At 37.0% G+C, this 14,929-nt stretch overlaps 1 protein-coding gene across 7 annotated transcripts in view; it reads right to left on the bottom strand.

Annotated features, from left to right (window-relative positions):
* The window catches only part of LOC120542052 (ubinuclein-1-like), a 66,723-nt gene that overhangs the window by 19,252 nt on the left and 32,542 nt on the right, over nucleotides 1-14,929 (bottom strand). For all 7 annotated transcript variants that reach the window (XM_039774160.1, XM_039774159.1, XM_039774163.1 and 4 more), the window contains 4 exons: nucleotides 11,830-11,958; nucleotides 10,790-10,933; nucleotides 10,091-10,141; nucleotides 6,882-6,924 (listed from right to left, as the gene is read on the bottom strand). In XM_039774160.1, the coding sequence (XP_039630094.1) occupies nucleotides 6,882-6,924; nucleotides 10,091-10,141; nucleotides 10,790-10,933; nucleotides 11,830-11,958 (367 nt within the window). The remainder of the gene's footprint in view (nucleotides 1-6,881; nucleotides 6,925-10,090; nucleotides 10,142-10,789; nucleotides 10,934-11,829; nucleotides 11,959-14,929) is intronic.

The following is a 14,929-nucleotide window of genomic DNA, read 5'->3' on the forward strand; positions in this document are numbered from 1 at the left end:
TCACCGCCAGGCGGCACCCCGATGCCGGTTTACCCCGTGTGGTCTTTGGCCGGGGATGGAGCCCGGCCGGGACGCCTTGGAGGACCGGAGGAGGGCGTGTGCCTCCTCCAGACCGAGTGGGGGCGTCCGTCCTGGTTATGCAGGGGGCCTCGGGTAGGGGGCTTTGAAGCCCAGCCCTGTAGGGACCCGTGGCCACCGCCAGGCGGCGCCCCAGTGCCCGTTTATCCCGGGAGCCCGGCACTTCCTGGGGGAAGACGACCGGGGAGACACGGATGGCTTCCGAGTGTGCAGCCGGCGCTTCCGCCACACAGGGGTGTGGCCACCGCTAAGTGCCGGGAAGCAGCTGGAGCCCGTCCGGGTTCCCATAAAAGGGGCCGCCTCCCTCCAGTCAGCGGTGGAAATCGGGAGGCAGTATTGACGGAGCTGGGGAGAGGACTGGAGGCGCCAGGAACAAAGGCACAGTGACTGTGAGCCCTGGACTTTTGGGGAATCGGTGCAAGAGGCACTGGGGTTTTGTGAGTGCACGATAACTTGCTGTACATAGTGTAAATAAAAGTGTGATGGGTGAAAAAATGTTGTCCGTCTGTCTGTGCCGGGGCCAGCTTTCACAGTATTTATTAACAGTATTCATTATTTAAACGAAATTATATGTAAAATGTAACATACACATTTTAATGCATTTCATCATGAAAGTGATATCAAGTATAAATCTAAAGATTCTAAATTTGCAGAGAGTTGGAATATCATACATTTAATTTGTTCTGTTTGGCAATCTATTGCTGCTTTCCGCTGCTGAAGCAAAATGCCGACATACAGATGTTATACATGTTTTCACCGTGTCCTTTATTTTTTTTCTCAGTGGCTCAAATAACACGCTATACATTATGTTGCTGTTGTTAAGTTGCAAAAATTAAAAAGTAAAAAAAGACATATATAAATGACACGATACATTTTAAAAGTCTCACATACCATCTTTTGTGCCGTCTATTTTTTTTTTTGCAACTTCACATCGGCAACATAATGTATAGCGCTGTATTTATTCATCAAACAGCAAAGTGCGCACATCGATCCCCGAAGGATCTCCATAGAGGCTTGCTGTCACATGTAGATAGTAAACAGAGACTCTGACGTCACGTTCCGACTTTTAGCACACTGCACCCCCCGACTTTTTGCTGGTACTGCAACTCGCGCACACGTCGCGTTCATTTTTGAGGACCTGCTCAGAGGACGCGTGAAATGAATGCTGGGAACGCGTGGCAGCCATGATGCGGGCGCGTACGCGTTCTGAGCGTGAAGTATAAATGAGCCCTTAGTGAATCCACGCCCCTTCCGCCGTGCTTTCCCTGGTTGTCTTGCCTTAGTGAATTATATATAGATGCAGATGTTTTGCTGTTTTTGTGAAGTAACAATGTGATGATCAAAAAGCAGAAATAATTAAATTCCTATCAAATAAAAACTGATACTGTACAATTCTTCAAAGATACATATTGGACATATGGTCTCCTCCGTTTCAGGGGATTACCAGCAGTGTTTTTTTTTTTTTAATATCATCCTGAGGTATCCTGTATTTACTGAACCCGAAGGACTTTAATAAATAGTGAATGCAAGTACATAGAACCAGAAAAAAGGCTCAGAAAGAAACGGAAAAGACAGATGAAGCTTCAGCTAAGTCTAAACAAGCCTCAAGTTCTAGTTCAAGGTACAGCCTGCCAGGAACTGAGCTGGAACAAATATGTGATAGAATAAATCTCCAGGGACTGAACACTACAGCATCGGCTCCAGGCAAGAGCAAAACTGGGAGCGAAACTGCGAGTTGGACCAGGAGAACTCATCGATTCCAGAAGGTTCATTGGAAATGAGCATGGCCTTACTATCCCCAAGGCAGCGGCACACACTCCAACTGGGCTTACTACTCCGCCCGTAAAGACTGAAATGAACAGTCTGAGCTGAATGTAAGGATCACTGCAATGATTAGTGCAATAACTACTACTCTCAGGGGGGACATAAAGGATATAAGCCAAGATATAAAAGGACATAACCAAGACAAATAAGAAGCTGCTTCAGGATATTAAAGACTAGGAGAAACATTTAAGTAATCACTTTGAGGCAACCTTTAAAGTCATGCTAGAAAAAACTGAGGAATAAATACTGTACAGGAAAATGTGAGTAAGTTTAAGAATAATTTTAGAGCACTTGGTGCTCAGTTTGAAGACGTTAAGCAAACTTTCATGATTCATACTGAAATAGTTGAACAATTGGCATCTACCTCTGATGAAAAAGCAACGACTGCAAATTCCGACTGTAAAGTGCTTGAAGACAGACTAACTGCACTGAGAGAGGTATACAGAAGGAATAATATCAGAATCAAAGGTCTCCCAGAAAACCGTGAAAGTCCAAACCCAGTGAAATTCACAGCTGAACTATTCTCTAAAATGATTGGAGAGGACTTTAAAATTAGACACCGAGATATCAGCAATTTACCGCAAACGTGGATCGAATGCCTCAAAACCTAGAAGCCTTATTGAACGTTTTGACAAAGTATAATTTAAACTAAATTTGATTTTACTTGTCAGACTGAAATGAGATTATAATAGAAAATAACTGCATTTATATTTTTCCTGATTTCTCACCTTCAACAGCTGCCAGATGAAGCAGAATAAGAAGACAGACAATGAATCTCGACACTTTTTTTGAAATATGATCATGAGTCACATTGTATCCCGGCAAGACAAAGAAGATTTTACCTACATTTTGGTCCATTCGTAATGAAACTCTGGCCCTAATTATACTTTCAATTTTCTCCTGGGTATTTTAAATGACAATTACTATTCTGGTTTTATAGTATTTGGACTGTATCGCCAATAGACATCTCTACTCTAATCATTCTATAGCACTCTTGGGGGGATTGTTTAGTTTTAAATGTGCTTTGTCTCTAGGTATGTCAGAGAACAGGAACTTCGTGAAGTGTGATCTAGCCTCACGTGGGTAGGCAAAATGGGGTATTGGGGGGCTGAGGAGAGAATTTATATATTTATATTTACCCCAGCATTTATAAGTGCCAACACAACAATAGTCTTCATGGCAATAACTCCTGACAAAATTGTAAATTAAGGTTCTTATGTAATAAAGTACACCCTTAATTTAAGACTACAAAATGTCAAAAAAAGTTCAGAAGCAATGTCTCTATGACCAAACAGTGAACTTTGCGAGCTGGAATGTCAAAGGTCTCAATCATAAGTTAAAGAGATAGTATTTTTACAGAAGACCCATTATTAGGCAAGGATCAGTTCTGGATGCAAAGAAATTGGACTGGCCAAAATATTTCACTCCAGCTATACAAGGAGAACTAGAGGCGTGGGAATCTTAATACACAAAACAATTTAATTGGTGGCACCAGATATAGTATCTGATTCTGAAGGGCGATAGTGATTTTGATAAATAAATGTGCACTCAATGTGGATGATAGAGACTTCATCCAAAACATATTTGCATCCATTTCTAATGTGAACATTCATAAAATTATAATGGCAGGAGACATTAACTGTGTTTTGAATCCAGACCTGGATAGTTCTTCATCCACGGGGCAATAACATCTAACACTGCAAAAACAAAAAATTACAAAAAAAATATATCCTCAGAGGTCTCTGCAGGAATACTCTGGGGAACTCTAAAAGCATTTTTAAGAGGATAGATTATTTTGTATCTCTCCCACAAAAATAAATTGTAAACCAAGAAAGCATCAGAGTTAAATCAGTGAAATTACCAGAATAGATCAAGAAAATGCCAGGTTCCCAAATGGGGCACTTTATAGGAAAAGACAGGCTTTGCAATCAGAACTCAGTCTCTTGACATCAAAAGAAACAGAACACTTCATTTTTAAATCACAACATCATTATTATGAACACAAGAGATAAAGCTAATAAGAGCTTAGCTCCACTAATCCACAAGCAGGACGTTCGCAGTGCAGCATCAGTAATTACCAACATAGATGGAGACAAAATCATTGACCATAAAAATATAATGTATACATTTAGAGACTACTACTGTATAACTCCTTATATTCTACTCAGTTTAAAGAATGCTAATGCAACTCTGATAAATTATACATACCACAACTATATACTCACAATGCAGAGGAATAAACCTCTGACACTCTCAGAATTACTAGAAGCTATAAGTTCACTTCAGTGTGGGAAAGCAGCAGGTCCTGATGGTTACCCTGCCGAATTTTATGCAAACATTTTAATTAAGTTAGCTTCCCTTTTATTAGGAACATTTATAGAAGCCAGAGACAATAAAATTCTATCTCAAACTTTTCACCAAGCATTAATTCCTGTCTTTCCTAAGAAAAATAAGGAACAACGTGCATCATACAGACCAATCTCACCTCTAAATAATGATGTTAAGATATTCTCCAAAGTTCTAGCTATAAGGATTGAAAAAGTGCTTCCTTCGGTAATATCACAGGACTAAACTGGATTCATTGAAAGCAGACACTTAGCTTAAAATCTTCGATGTCTTTTTAATGTAATATATTCACCCACAAAGTCTAATACCCTGGAGATCTTATTATTTCTGGATGCAGAAAAAGCATCCGATATGGTTGAATGGAAGAAACTTTTCACCATATTGCTTTTGGCAGACATGTATCATGTGCTCACAGCTCTTAAAACAACGATATGCGACAAGCAGAACAGGCAGCTCGCCAGCAACAGAAAGAGAGCAGATGATCCAACGGCATCTCCTTAACATGTGTTCAGCCGCACCCGAACTAACCCAAAAAAATTTGAAGAGAAAAATCTCTTTAAATTGTATATCTGGTAAACCAAGCACGGGAGTGGGCGAGCAAAGCGAGCAGGGGGCAGAGCCCCCTAGTTTCTATAATATATAAAAACATTTTAAAGCCATTTCCTTTCAAAGATCGCAGCATACAGATACAGTGGGAAAAGGATCTCTTACTCAACATTTCAAAAGTAGTGGAAGGCAGCCATTCACATAATTCAATCTAGCTCCATATATGCAAAGCATACAATTATTCAACTTAAAATCTTTTATTGAGCACATCTATCTTGTTTAAAATTGTTCAAAATGTTTACAGGGCAAGATTCAACCTGCAAACGTTGGCCGATATGTTTTGGACGTGCGCCAAATTAACATCATTCTGGACGAAAAGTTTTAAATGCCTATCAGACAGCCTTGGCGTCACATTCACTCCTAATTCATTAATAGCTGTGCTTGGTGTACTCCCAGATCGGCTTAAAGTGGAGAAGGACAAACAAATTGTAATTGCCTTTACTTCACTATTAACACATAGACTTATCTTACTCAACTGGAGGAATCCTAGTCTACCTCTTTTAAGTCAGTGGGTAACTGATATTATATACTATTTGAAATTGATAAAAAATCTAATTCTCATTTAGTGTATATTTTCAAAACTTTTTTAAAACCTGGCAGGATGTAATCAGTAACATTTTTGATTAAGCTTTTATATTGGGGAAAATAATTCTCCCTTTTTTCTACTGTTAAAGTTAACAAACTTCTCATGGGTGGGGGTTGAACTGAGTTTTGTTATGTTTGGCTTGTTCATATGGAATGTTATTTGCTTTTAATAAATTCAATAAAAAGATACATATTGGAACATAAAGTTATGTTACCCTGCAGACACACTTCAGCTTTTGAAAAAGATTAACTTATCACTTCAGGAAACAAAACATAAAATAATATTTGATAAATATATTAAAATTAAAAGCCCAAAGAGGAAAATTAAACTTTGGATACAAAGAATTGAAAGCAACTCCTCTTATATCTTCAAGACTTAACGGACTTGAATGAGGCAGAAATGAGAAATGAGGATTACAATTTTAATAAACTAAAACCTATTGTGATCTATCATTTACAAAAGGTCATTTACTAAATTTGAAGACTAGTTTTCTCAAAGTAAGAACTTAGGAGAAATTTTTTTTGTGTTTAATTTTGATGAAAAAGTAAATAATTATCTATGTATTAAGACAATACGTTGACTGATCATTACTTGTATCTTATATTTTAAAAAAGCTCACTTCTTGCTATATATCAGGCAAAAAAAAAAAAAAATCATAGTGAATGTGAATTTTTAAGTGAGCAATCATTTAAGTTCCTACTCCAGTGTGAAAGTAGATTTTTGACTGTGACTGTAACAAAAATAAATTATCACACAATAGGCTACATATGACATTTAAAAGTACATTAAAGAGATCTATTAACAAACCTTACACCAAATATTGATGATTTGTATCATACAATGGCACCACAATCATGAAACAGTTTTCATTATTAAATCTTTTTACATAAATATAGTATATACCATGTACGCATATATTCATAAATATTTCCTTAACTATTTTTCATACCTGACACATACCCAAATATTTTGTAATTTCCTTTTCTCTGCAGATCAAAATTTATTTGTATTGGCTTCCACAGTCAAAAAACATTTTAAGAAACACTGGTCTATAGAACAAAGCCTGTAGTGCAGGGCAAAGTAAATAGTAAAGATTATACTTGAGTGAGAAGCAGATTAACTATGAAAGTACAGGAGCAAAATCACTTTGCAACTGATGCAGTAGCTACTAAATGTAAGAAATATCAAAAGAACCATGAAGTACACTTATCCAATTGTTACACATTATTCACTAACTATAGAAAACTGAGTACTACATTACTACACAGCACGGCTACAAGTAATATTAGAAAAAAAGACAAATATTAAACAGAGTTACAGTATAATTTCATGTGCAATTGCTATCAAAATAAACCACTTTTAATCCTAAATAACAGGAATACTTTGTCGTCTGAACTCAAAAATTTTGAAAGGTAAAGTTAAGATATTGAAGAAAAAATACCTTAATTTTCATTTTAGGTGCTGTGATAACTTTCTTTTTGGTCCTGTAAAAAGAAATGTAATACTTTTAGAACAAACAGAAATTAAAATTTCTGAACAAACAATGTAAACAGGATAACAATAAAAGTGTGCTATAATATCGAAGATTGTACAGTAAAACCTGGCTAGTTTAGGCTTTACTGAGCTATACTCTTGGTAGTTTAACCATGCTACCGGTCTCTGAGTGGCACAACCGTATATCTTCCAATAGTAGCCCCGGAGTTTATTAAAAAAATTATTCGGACGGCCCAGCGTTTAAAAGAGACCGGCGGTTGTTGGAGACTGGCTATTATTCGCCTCGCAGACGGAATGGTGATGGGTAAACAGGGTTCATTTGGCAGTAAAATACGGTATGGTACCGTATTTACGGTCACAAAATGTAGGCAACAACACCGGATGAACATTTCAGGATTTAATTAAATTATCAGTAGAGCAGTACGGTCTTATTAAAGCAGTATACGGTACTACCATAAGCATGAAAAACAGGTACGGTAAACGTCAACTTTCTTGCCAATGATGCCACCAGCACTGGCCTGCACCAATCCGAATTTCACACGAAAGCTGTATACATTACGACATGAGACTGGATAAGATACAATAAAGTACAGTACTTACCATCTACTCATCATCTGAATAGGTAATGATTGCTTCGTTATTTGCGAGTTCTTCTTCATCTTCCTCCTCTTGTGATGGCAATACAGGTACTCCCATTGCATGTTGTCGAGCAGTAATCAGTTTTGCATTCCCAGCATGGCATGGCTGGCCCTCCTTAAAGCAGTGGATAAGATGGTCCTCAGATCCATCGCATGCATTGATGATTACACAATCCTTCAAGGATTTTCTTATCATTTCTGGGGTGATTTCTTGCCAAGCTGATATTATCCACTTACTAACAAACGTAGTGCCGGCGCTTTCAAATTTCCGCCAGCTGTAAACCCCTTATCTTTTTCTCCTGCCATCCAATTATCATACAACTCTCGAAGCTTGTCTTTGAGGGGCTTGTTCCAAACAACATCAGCAGGCTGGACGTACTTGGTGCAACCACCAGGGATAACTGCCGTTGGCATTTTATATTTCTTCAGCTCGTTTCGTTTCCTCACTGATGTGAGGGCGGTAAGCGTCCCAGACAAGAAGTCTCCTTCGGAAACGGAAAACACCACAAACTTTCTGCAACCACATTATTGTTAATTCCTGATTCATCCATCCGTTTGTTGAGGTCGCTACCACAGCTTCTTGGACATCCTGTAGTCTTGCCACTTCTCGCTTTGCGCCCCGAAATACAATAAACGGCTTCAATTTTGTGCCATCTGCTTTCGCTACCAATGTGACAAATGAAATGAGATTTCTAATTACCAGAAGTTTTTAATGTAACACTCCTATTGCCAGTTGGTTCGACTGTTGTAGAACCAGGCATGTCGAACCAAGCAGATGTCTCGTCCATTCCAATAATTTCGCTGTCCTTAACTCCATCTGCAGTTCGCGGATTGGCAACCCACATCACAAAAGAGACAAGCTTGTCAATAACTTGTTCTGGATCCATCTGCGCCAGCGATGTCTTCCGACGGAGCGATAAATGATGCCGTTTCATAAATTTTTCAAGCCAGCCAGAACTGGCTACGAGCGTTTCTTTTCCTTTTGAAGCATCATCAATCTCCGTATCAAAAATCCTCTTTGCTTTCGTGCGGACCATTTTCCTGGAGACACGCGCACCTTTCAGTCTTTGTTCAATAATCCATGTTAACACCAGTTCATCTAATTCTTCGCTTACTTTCTTAGCTCCTCCACCAGGCAATCGTTTACTTCCGGCACCTTTTTCTGCCGCCGTTTTCTCAATATCAGTCATCTGTTTGCGCCATTCTCGGATACGTTTTGGATCCACCTCAAAATGTTGTGCAGCTTCTTCGCCTGAATGTTCTTTTGCGTATGTTACCGCACGGAGTTTGAATGCTAAATCAAATGACCGTTTCCTTCCCATCGCTCACACTACAAACACGGGCCACAAGAACACAGTGACACGAACAGACACCCGCACAACCCTTCCGAAGGCAAAAGTGTCAGTGGAGGTAAAGGTTAACAGGTCACCGAGGAAGAGGGCGCAGAGTTTTTCACGTGATCATGTACTGTCTGTCTGACCACAATACACCCCCTTCTTCCCTGGTCAAAGGAGAGGATTAACGTGTTGAAGATGGCATTTTCATGTTCTTCCCGCCACCTCTGCCCTCCCTGTGGGGTTATGATTGAAGTGGAGACGAAAGGGCAAAATGTACACAAAGAAATTTCTTTTTGACTTTTTCCCTTCCTCGGTAGCATCCGACGACAAAACATTTTTGACACGAAAAGGTACTTACCTTATGATTCACTGCAGGAGGGCGGTAGCCCAGGTGGTACGAAAAGAGGATTAGCGTACGAAAAAGGCGGTGGGCCATTGGAGATCGGCGTTTACTACAGACCGGCGCTTAAAGGAGACCGGCGTCTATTTGTTGCGACATCTCTTTAAACCCGGCGTTTATTGGAAATGGGCGTCAATAAGAAGCCGGCCACTACTAGAAGACATACGGTATAATGAAACTATGGAGTCACTGATGTTAAATATCCTGCAAAAAAGTACCTGTGCCTTCGCCTCACAGAAAACAGGAAATCTACTTATCCAAAAATTAGGCAATGCAGTATGCAGAAAAAAAATTGTAATTAACGACAAAAGTGCAGATTCAAACCCTACATTAGTTTAATAGTGCAAGAACGTATCAGGTCAGAAATGAAAATGCAAAATAAAATTTTCCTACCAATTCTGTATAAGTAGAATACTGAATAATCAGGGTAGCAACTGTTCATAACATCTAGCTCCATTAAAAATATTTTCCTTATGTATATCAAAACACAGGATACACTGACGTTCTTAGTGGGAAGGGAATAATCAAAAATATTTCTTCTTATAAACTGCAATCTTAAATGGTCAGGAACGAACCTGAGAATTCCCCAGAAATATCTGTAGACTGGAGCTAAGCGCAGGATAGAGTAGTCTGTCTAAATGTGCATGTTGTCACTAAAATCCTCATTTAACAAGTAACATATAATAAAATTGTTAATACTAAGAAAATAGACTTAAATTGTGAAATGTTGCATTCCTTTCAAATTAATTATTGTTAAAATACATAGACTGTAAATACTTACTGTGCAGAAGTAAAATGGCTGTGTGCTCTCCTGCTCTCTTTAAACAACATCCTATATTGGGATTAAAATTTATGGACAAAAAGCAAACCTTTATTTTTATCGACATATTCCATGATAATTTACATTGTTTAACATAGTGTTACAGAATACAAACCATTTCGTTACAACATTAAAAAAATGAACAATAAAAGTAACATAATTTTTCCTAGTTTATGTAAACATATGATACTCTTATCTATATCTAAATCTTCCTGCAAAAATGTAAGAATTATACTGTTCAGTCTTTAACTCTATCCTTTGCTTATTTTAATGTCTGGGAGCAGTACAGCATCTTTGCAATCGTACTTTCCATTGCAGTCCTTGGTATTCTATAAATTTAAACAGATTGCGTTATTGATGTTCCTTAAGAAATTAGAACCATTGCCATTTGCACTGCTCATAAGAGAATTACATTTGCTGTGTATCTATATCTAGACATTTATTATCTAGATAGACTGACAGACAGGCACACACGTGTTTAGAAACGAAAAAGGTTATAACCTTTCAGCATCAAATCAAGGGTATTACCAGTATAAAATGTCTATATAGATAGATAGTTAAAAACAGACATATACAGTATCTAATAAGATTGCCACTAATTTCATTTTATGTACTTTTATATATTTTTGTACTCAAACATAACAGCAGATTCTGTTTTACCTTGCTTGCATCCAACCTTTAGGCCACAACATCTTGACTTCCGCTTCAAGGAATGCCTTTAAATACTCTTCTGCAGATTGGGACTTGTTTTTCTCAAGTTCATAGCTGCCCATCTTAATTCTAACAACATTGCACAGAAATTCTCTAAAATATAAACATAAGAATACAAATTTTAAACAGAACAGAGGAAATATTTAAATAACTCGAACTACAGTATGAATAGCTAAGAGCACTTTCACTTTTCATTCTACAGACTAAACCCAAATAGTAAACAATACATTTTTTCCAAAAATTTAAATAGGTCTGTGAACAAGAACAAACAACTGTAATTATACATCTTGTATACTTATATAACTGGTACCACATACTGCAATACGTAATTTTCTACTTGAGGGGGAAAAAAAAAATACAATTTACAGTTTGATTTTAATAATTAAATTTATAAATAGAAATGGTTCCAAAATATAAAATTTTAAATTAGGACACTAAAAAGACCCTGCATATGGTAAGACTTTTTACCTTTAAATATTTATAAAGTATAAAACATATGTGATGTTAAACCAAATGCACACAAACCCAAAAACTTGCAAGTAAATTTAACTTGAATTTCTAATTTGGCTTGTTGGTGTATAGTTGTATTTAGTGTGCGCTGTGATTGCCTAGCATCCCACCCATATTTGATAATTGTATCATGATCTGTGCTGCCACGATCAATTCCTGATCCATACAACTCAGTAATGGAAACTGGGTTTACACTTTGGATTGAAGGATATACATTACAGTTCTCAGATTACTATTATTGAGGATTATTTTACATCTTACTACACCAAAATGGTTACCAATTATGTAAACAAAATAAGCCACTCAATAATATATCACGTCACTAATTACTATGTAAAAAGACAATAATGGTAACTTACCACAATTTTCCCTGGCACACTGACACACTATACAGAGAAGAGTTCTGTAGAATTTAGCCTCCGTCTCTAAAATGGAAGAAACTGCCAAATTATAACAGTTTCTAAATCTACCAGTCATACCTGATCTCTTCATTCCATAGAAACTTTTTACGAGGTCCCATAACACGCTTTCCACTCTTTTCTTCATCTTCATCCTCATCAGAACACAATCGATCCTTTTGTTCTTTCTCTTTACCTTCTTCCAGCATTCTATTAAATACATAATTTAGCCATAATGTATAAAAGTTGTACTAGATTTAAAATAAATATGCTTGGATGCTCTAAATTAACATCTATGTCATATTTTCACACTAGATAGATAAAGGCAACAGGGACTATTAAGGAGGTACTCATCGATTTGAACACTTCAGAATTGCAAAAAAGTCATTTGGATGACACAAGTATCAATAGCAAAGTAAGCCTAAAACGTATCACAGATAAATTAATAGAATTATTAAGGAAAGGGTTGAATGCATGTCAAGAACAGGTGTACTAGTGAATAGTCAATGTATGTTTAGAACAAAGTGATCATGTTCCAGTAATATGCTAAAATTTTATGAAGAATCAACAAATGAATGTAATCAGAGAGGTGAATGCTATATATGTTTTTCTTCAGAAGATTCCACACAAGAGGTTTATGATCAAACTAAATGTAAAATGAAACTGAAAGGTACAGCAGACAGATGGGTACCACTTCATCAGGCAGTATTCAAACCTCAAGGCTACGTACAATATTTTTTTTGCAAGAGGTAAATAAAGATTGATAAGATATGTTGGGTTAAATTACCTATTCTTCCAGCAATGTTTTTTTTTCCAAAAGCAAAATTAGAATCTTCTTTAGATTCCATGACATACCCCATGTGCAAATATTATATGGATATTAAAATTGAGCCCTTTACTTTTTCAGTTGCATTGTGTGACAATGACTTAAAATGACAGTCTCAAGGCTTAATCAAATACAGACTCATGGAGGGGATACAGCCCAGCCTATCCCAGCAGCAGGACTGATTCATGTACACAGTCAGACTCACAATGGATCAATTTGGAACCATAAATCATCCTAACACCCATATATTTTGGGATGAGGGAGGACTATCAAAGTACCTACAGGAAAATACACCATCTCAGGGAGAATGCACATACTCCACATGACAATGAAAGATCACAGGACTTGAAGACAGGATGTTGAATAATTGACTGCTTTGTCAGGATGAGATTCGTTGTGACAATAAATTCTCAGTATTTTTAATATACTGTGAAATATTAGATGCAAGTGTTCAGCTAAATTATGGAATTCTTTGTTTTCTGTAACAGAATTAGAGTGGTTATGTGGAACATTATAAGATAGGTCTTAGATGTCAAACAGTCTTTTTAAGGCCTGCTGTTTCAATCTCAGTGAAACTGTTGCAAGTGCACTGCCTGCGGATAGGAATGCTCCTTAAATTGTACCAAATTCCTTGTTACTGCTTAGGGATACCAGTATAATGACATGGTCTGTGTCAAGAAGAGAGATGGATGGGACCTCAACAGGCAGAAGCATGCTCTTAACCTCTCTTACTTTATGAGGCATATTGCAATTAACAGATTTACCTATGTTTTTCTATTATTTATATTTCTATGTATTATTTCCCCTTGGTGTGAATTTCCCCTTGGGATTAATAAAGTATCTATCTAGATATTTCAGTGGCTGTTTATCTTGTTTTCTTATGCAAATGATGATGCAGTAAGCATTAATGAACTTTTACACAACAAATAAATAATTTAATTGTGGGATTAAAAAAAAGTATTTATTCCATAATGTTCTTTGGTTTTTTACTATTTTATCATAAATGCAGGCCTTTTTAAAACTTTCCATATATTAATGACTAACACAAATGTGGAGATTTTGTTGTTGTACCAAAGCAATGTAGTGAAGTAATTAAGATGTGTTGAATTAACCAACAGAAAAACAGCACAAGCCAAGAACACTGTTGTACCATTGCAAATTTTCTAACACTTATCAAGGATGTTTAGAGACAGCAGACCCATTTAAAATATTAATAATATATACAGTAATATCTCAGTTAACAAACCCCTTGAGAGTGAAGCTACTTTATAACAAGGTTGACATAAAATGTGCTATGGCCCACAAATTCAAGCACCCATCTGACAGAGGGCTTTGGCAGTCAGTGTGTAGCTTCTTTATTCAGATTACTTGTTTTCTGTAGTTGATATTGAGTGTGCTAAAAAACACAAAGTTTTTATACTGTACATGAGTGCTTATTTCATGCATAACTTATATAAATAATTCTCATAATTATATAAAATTTGGCCAGTATGTCAAAGAAATGTAAAGCAATATCTTTAGAACAAATATCCAGATTATAAAGTGCAGTAGCTGCAGAAAAGAAATCCAGAATCACTGGGGTTAGCACCTGGTCATAAGATGAGTCTGTGGAGAGTATGGAAAAGGGGATACAGAAAGCACTTACCTGCTGCTAATGTACATTGGTCTGGGCATGTGGCTACCAGTGAGTCTTCTTTAGAATGCAGACTTGGATTGTCTCACAAAGTTGGGGAAATTGAGGCAGATGGTGCTGCCTCGAAGCCCAAGGGAGATGTGAGGTGGAACTGATGGCATTAACGTCTAGGCAGATGAGAGCTCATGGAAGTGCATGCAAGGAGCCGTGGGAGATGGGGGCAGAATTGTAAGCCAGTCAAGACAGATGGCAGGAGACAGTATGAATCTTATAGCGCCAGCTCAAAAACTAAAATGGTCATTATATTACATACTCGTATGCATACTATGTTAGGTCTACCTTTGATTACAAAGGTTTTTGAATTGAAGTAAAACCACAGAACATATCTTCTTTATTGACTGAGGTACTGATGTATGCCTGTAACTGGAATAAGAAACGATATATAGCAAAAGCTTTTTATTTACCTTCATTATATGCAGTTGGAGATTTTAATTGTGTATAAAATTCTGCTTTAGAGCCCTTATCTTCAGCTGTAATATCTAAATTGCCCCAAGAGGTTCACATTTCCTAAAGAATCATATACTGTTGGAACCTTTGTGATTTCTCCAACATTTGGGTCATTATTCTTTGTTTTTATCATTACATCATAGTTACTCAGTAGCAAGTTACTTTTTTATTGACAATAATCTGCTTCTTTCTGTATAAAAACTTCTACCTTGAAC

This window comes from Polypterus senegalus, chromosome 13 (genome assembly GCF_016835505.1).
Source record: "Polypterus senegalus isolate Bchr_013 chromosome 13, ASM1683550v1, whole genome shotgun sequence".
Taxonomy (NCBI): Eukaryota; Metazoa; Chordata; class Cladistia; order Polypteriformes; family Polypteridae; genus Polypterus; species Polypterus senegalus.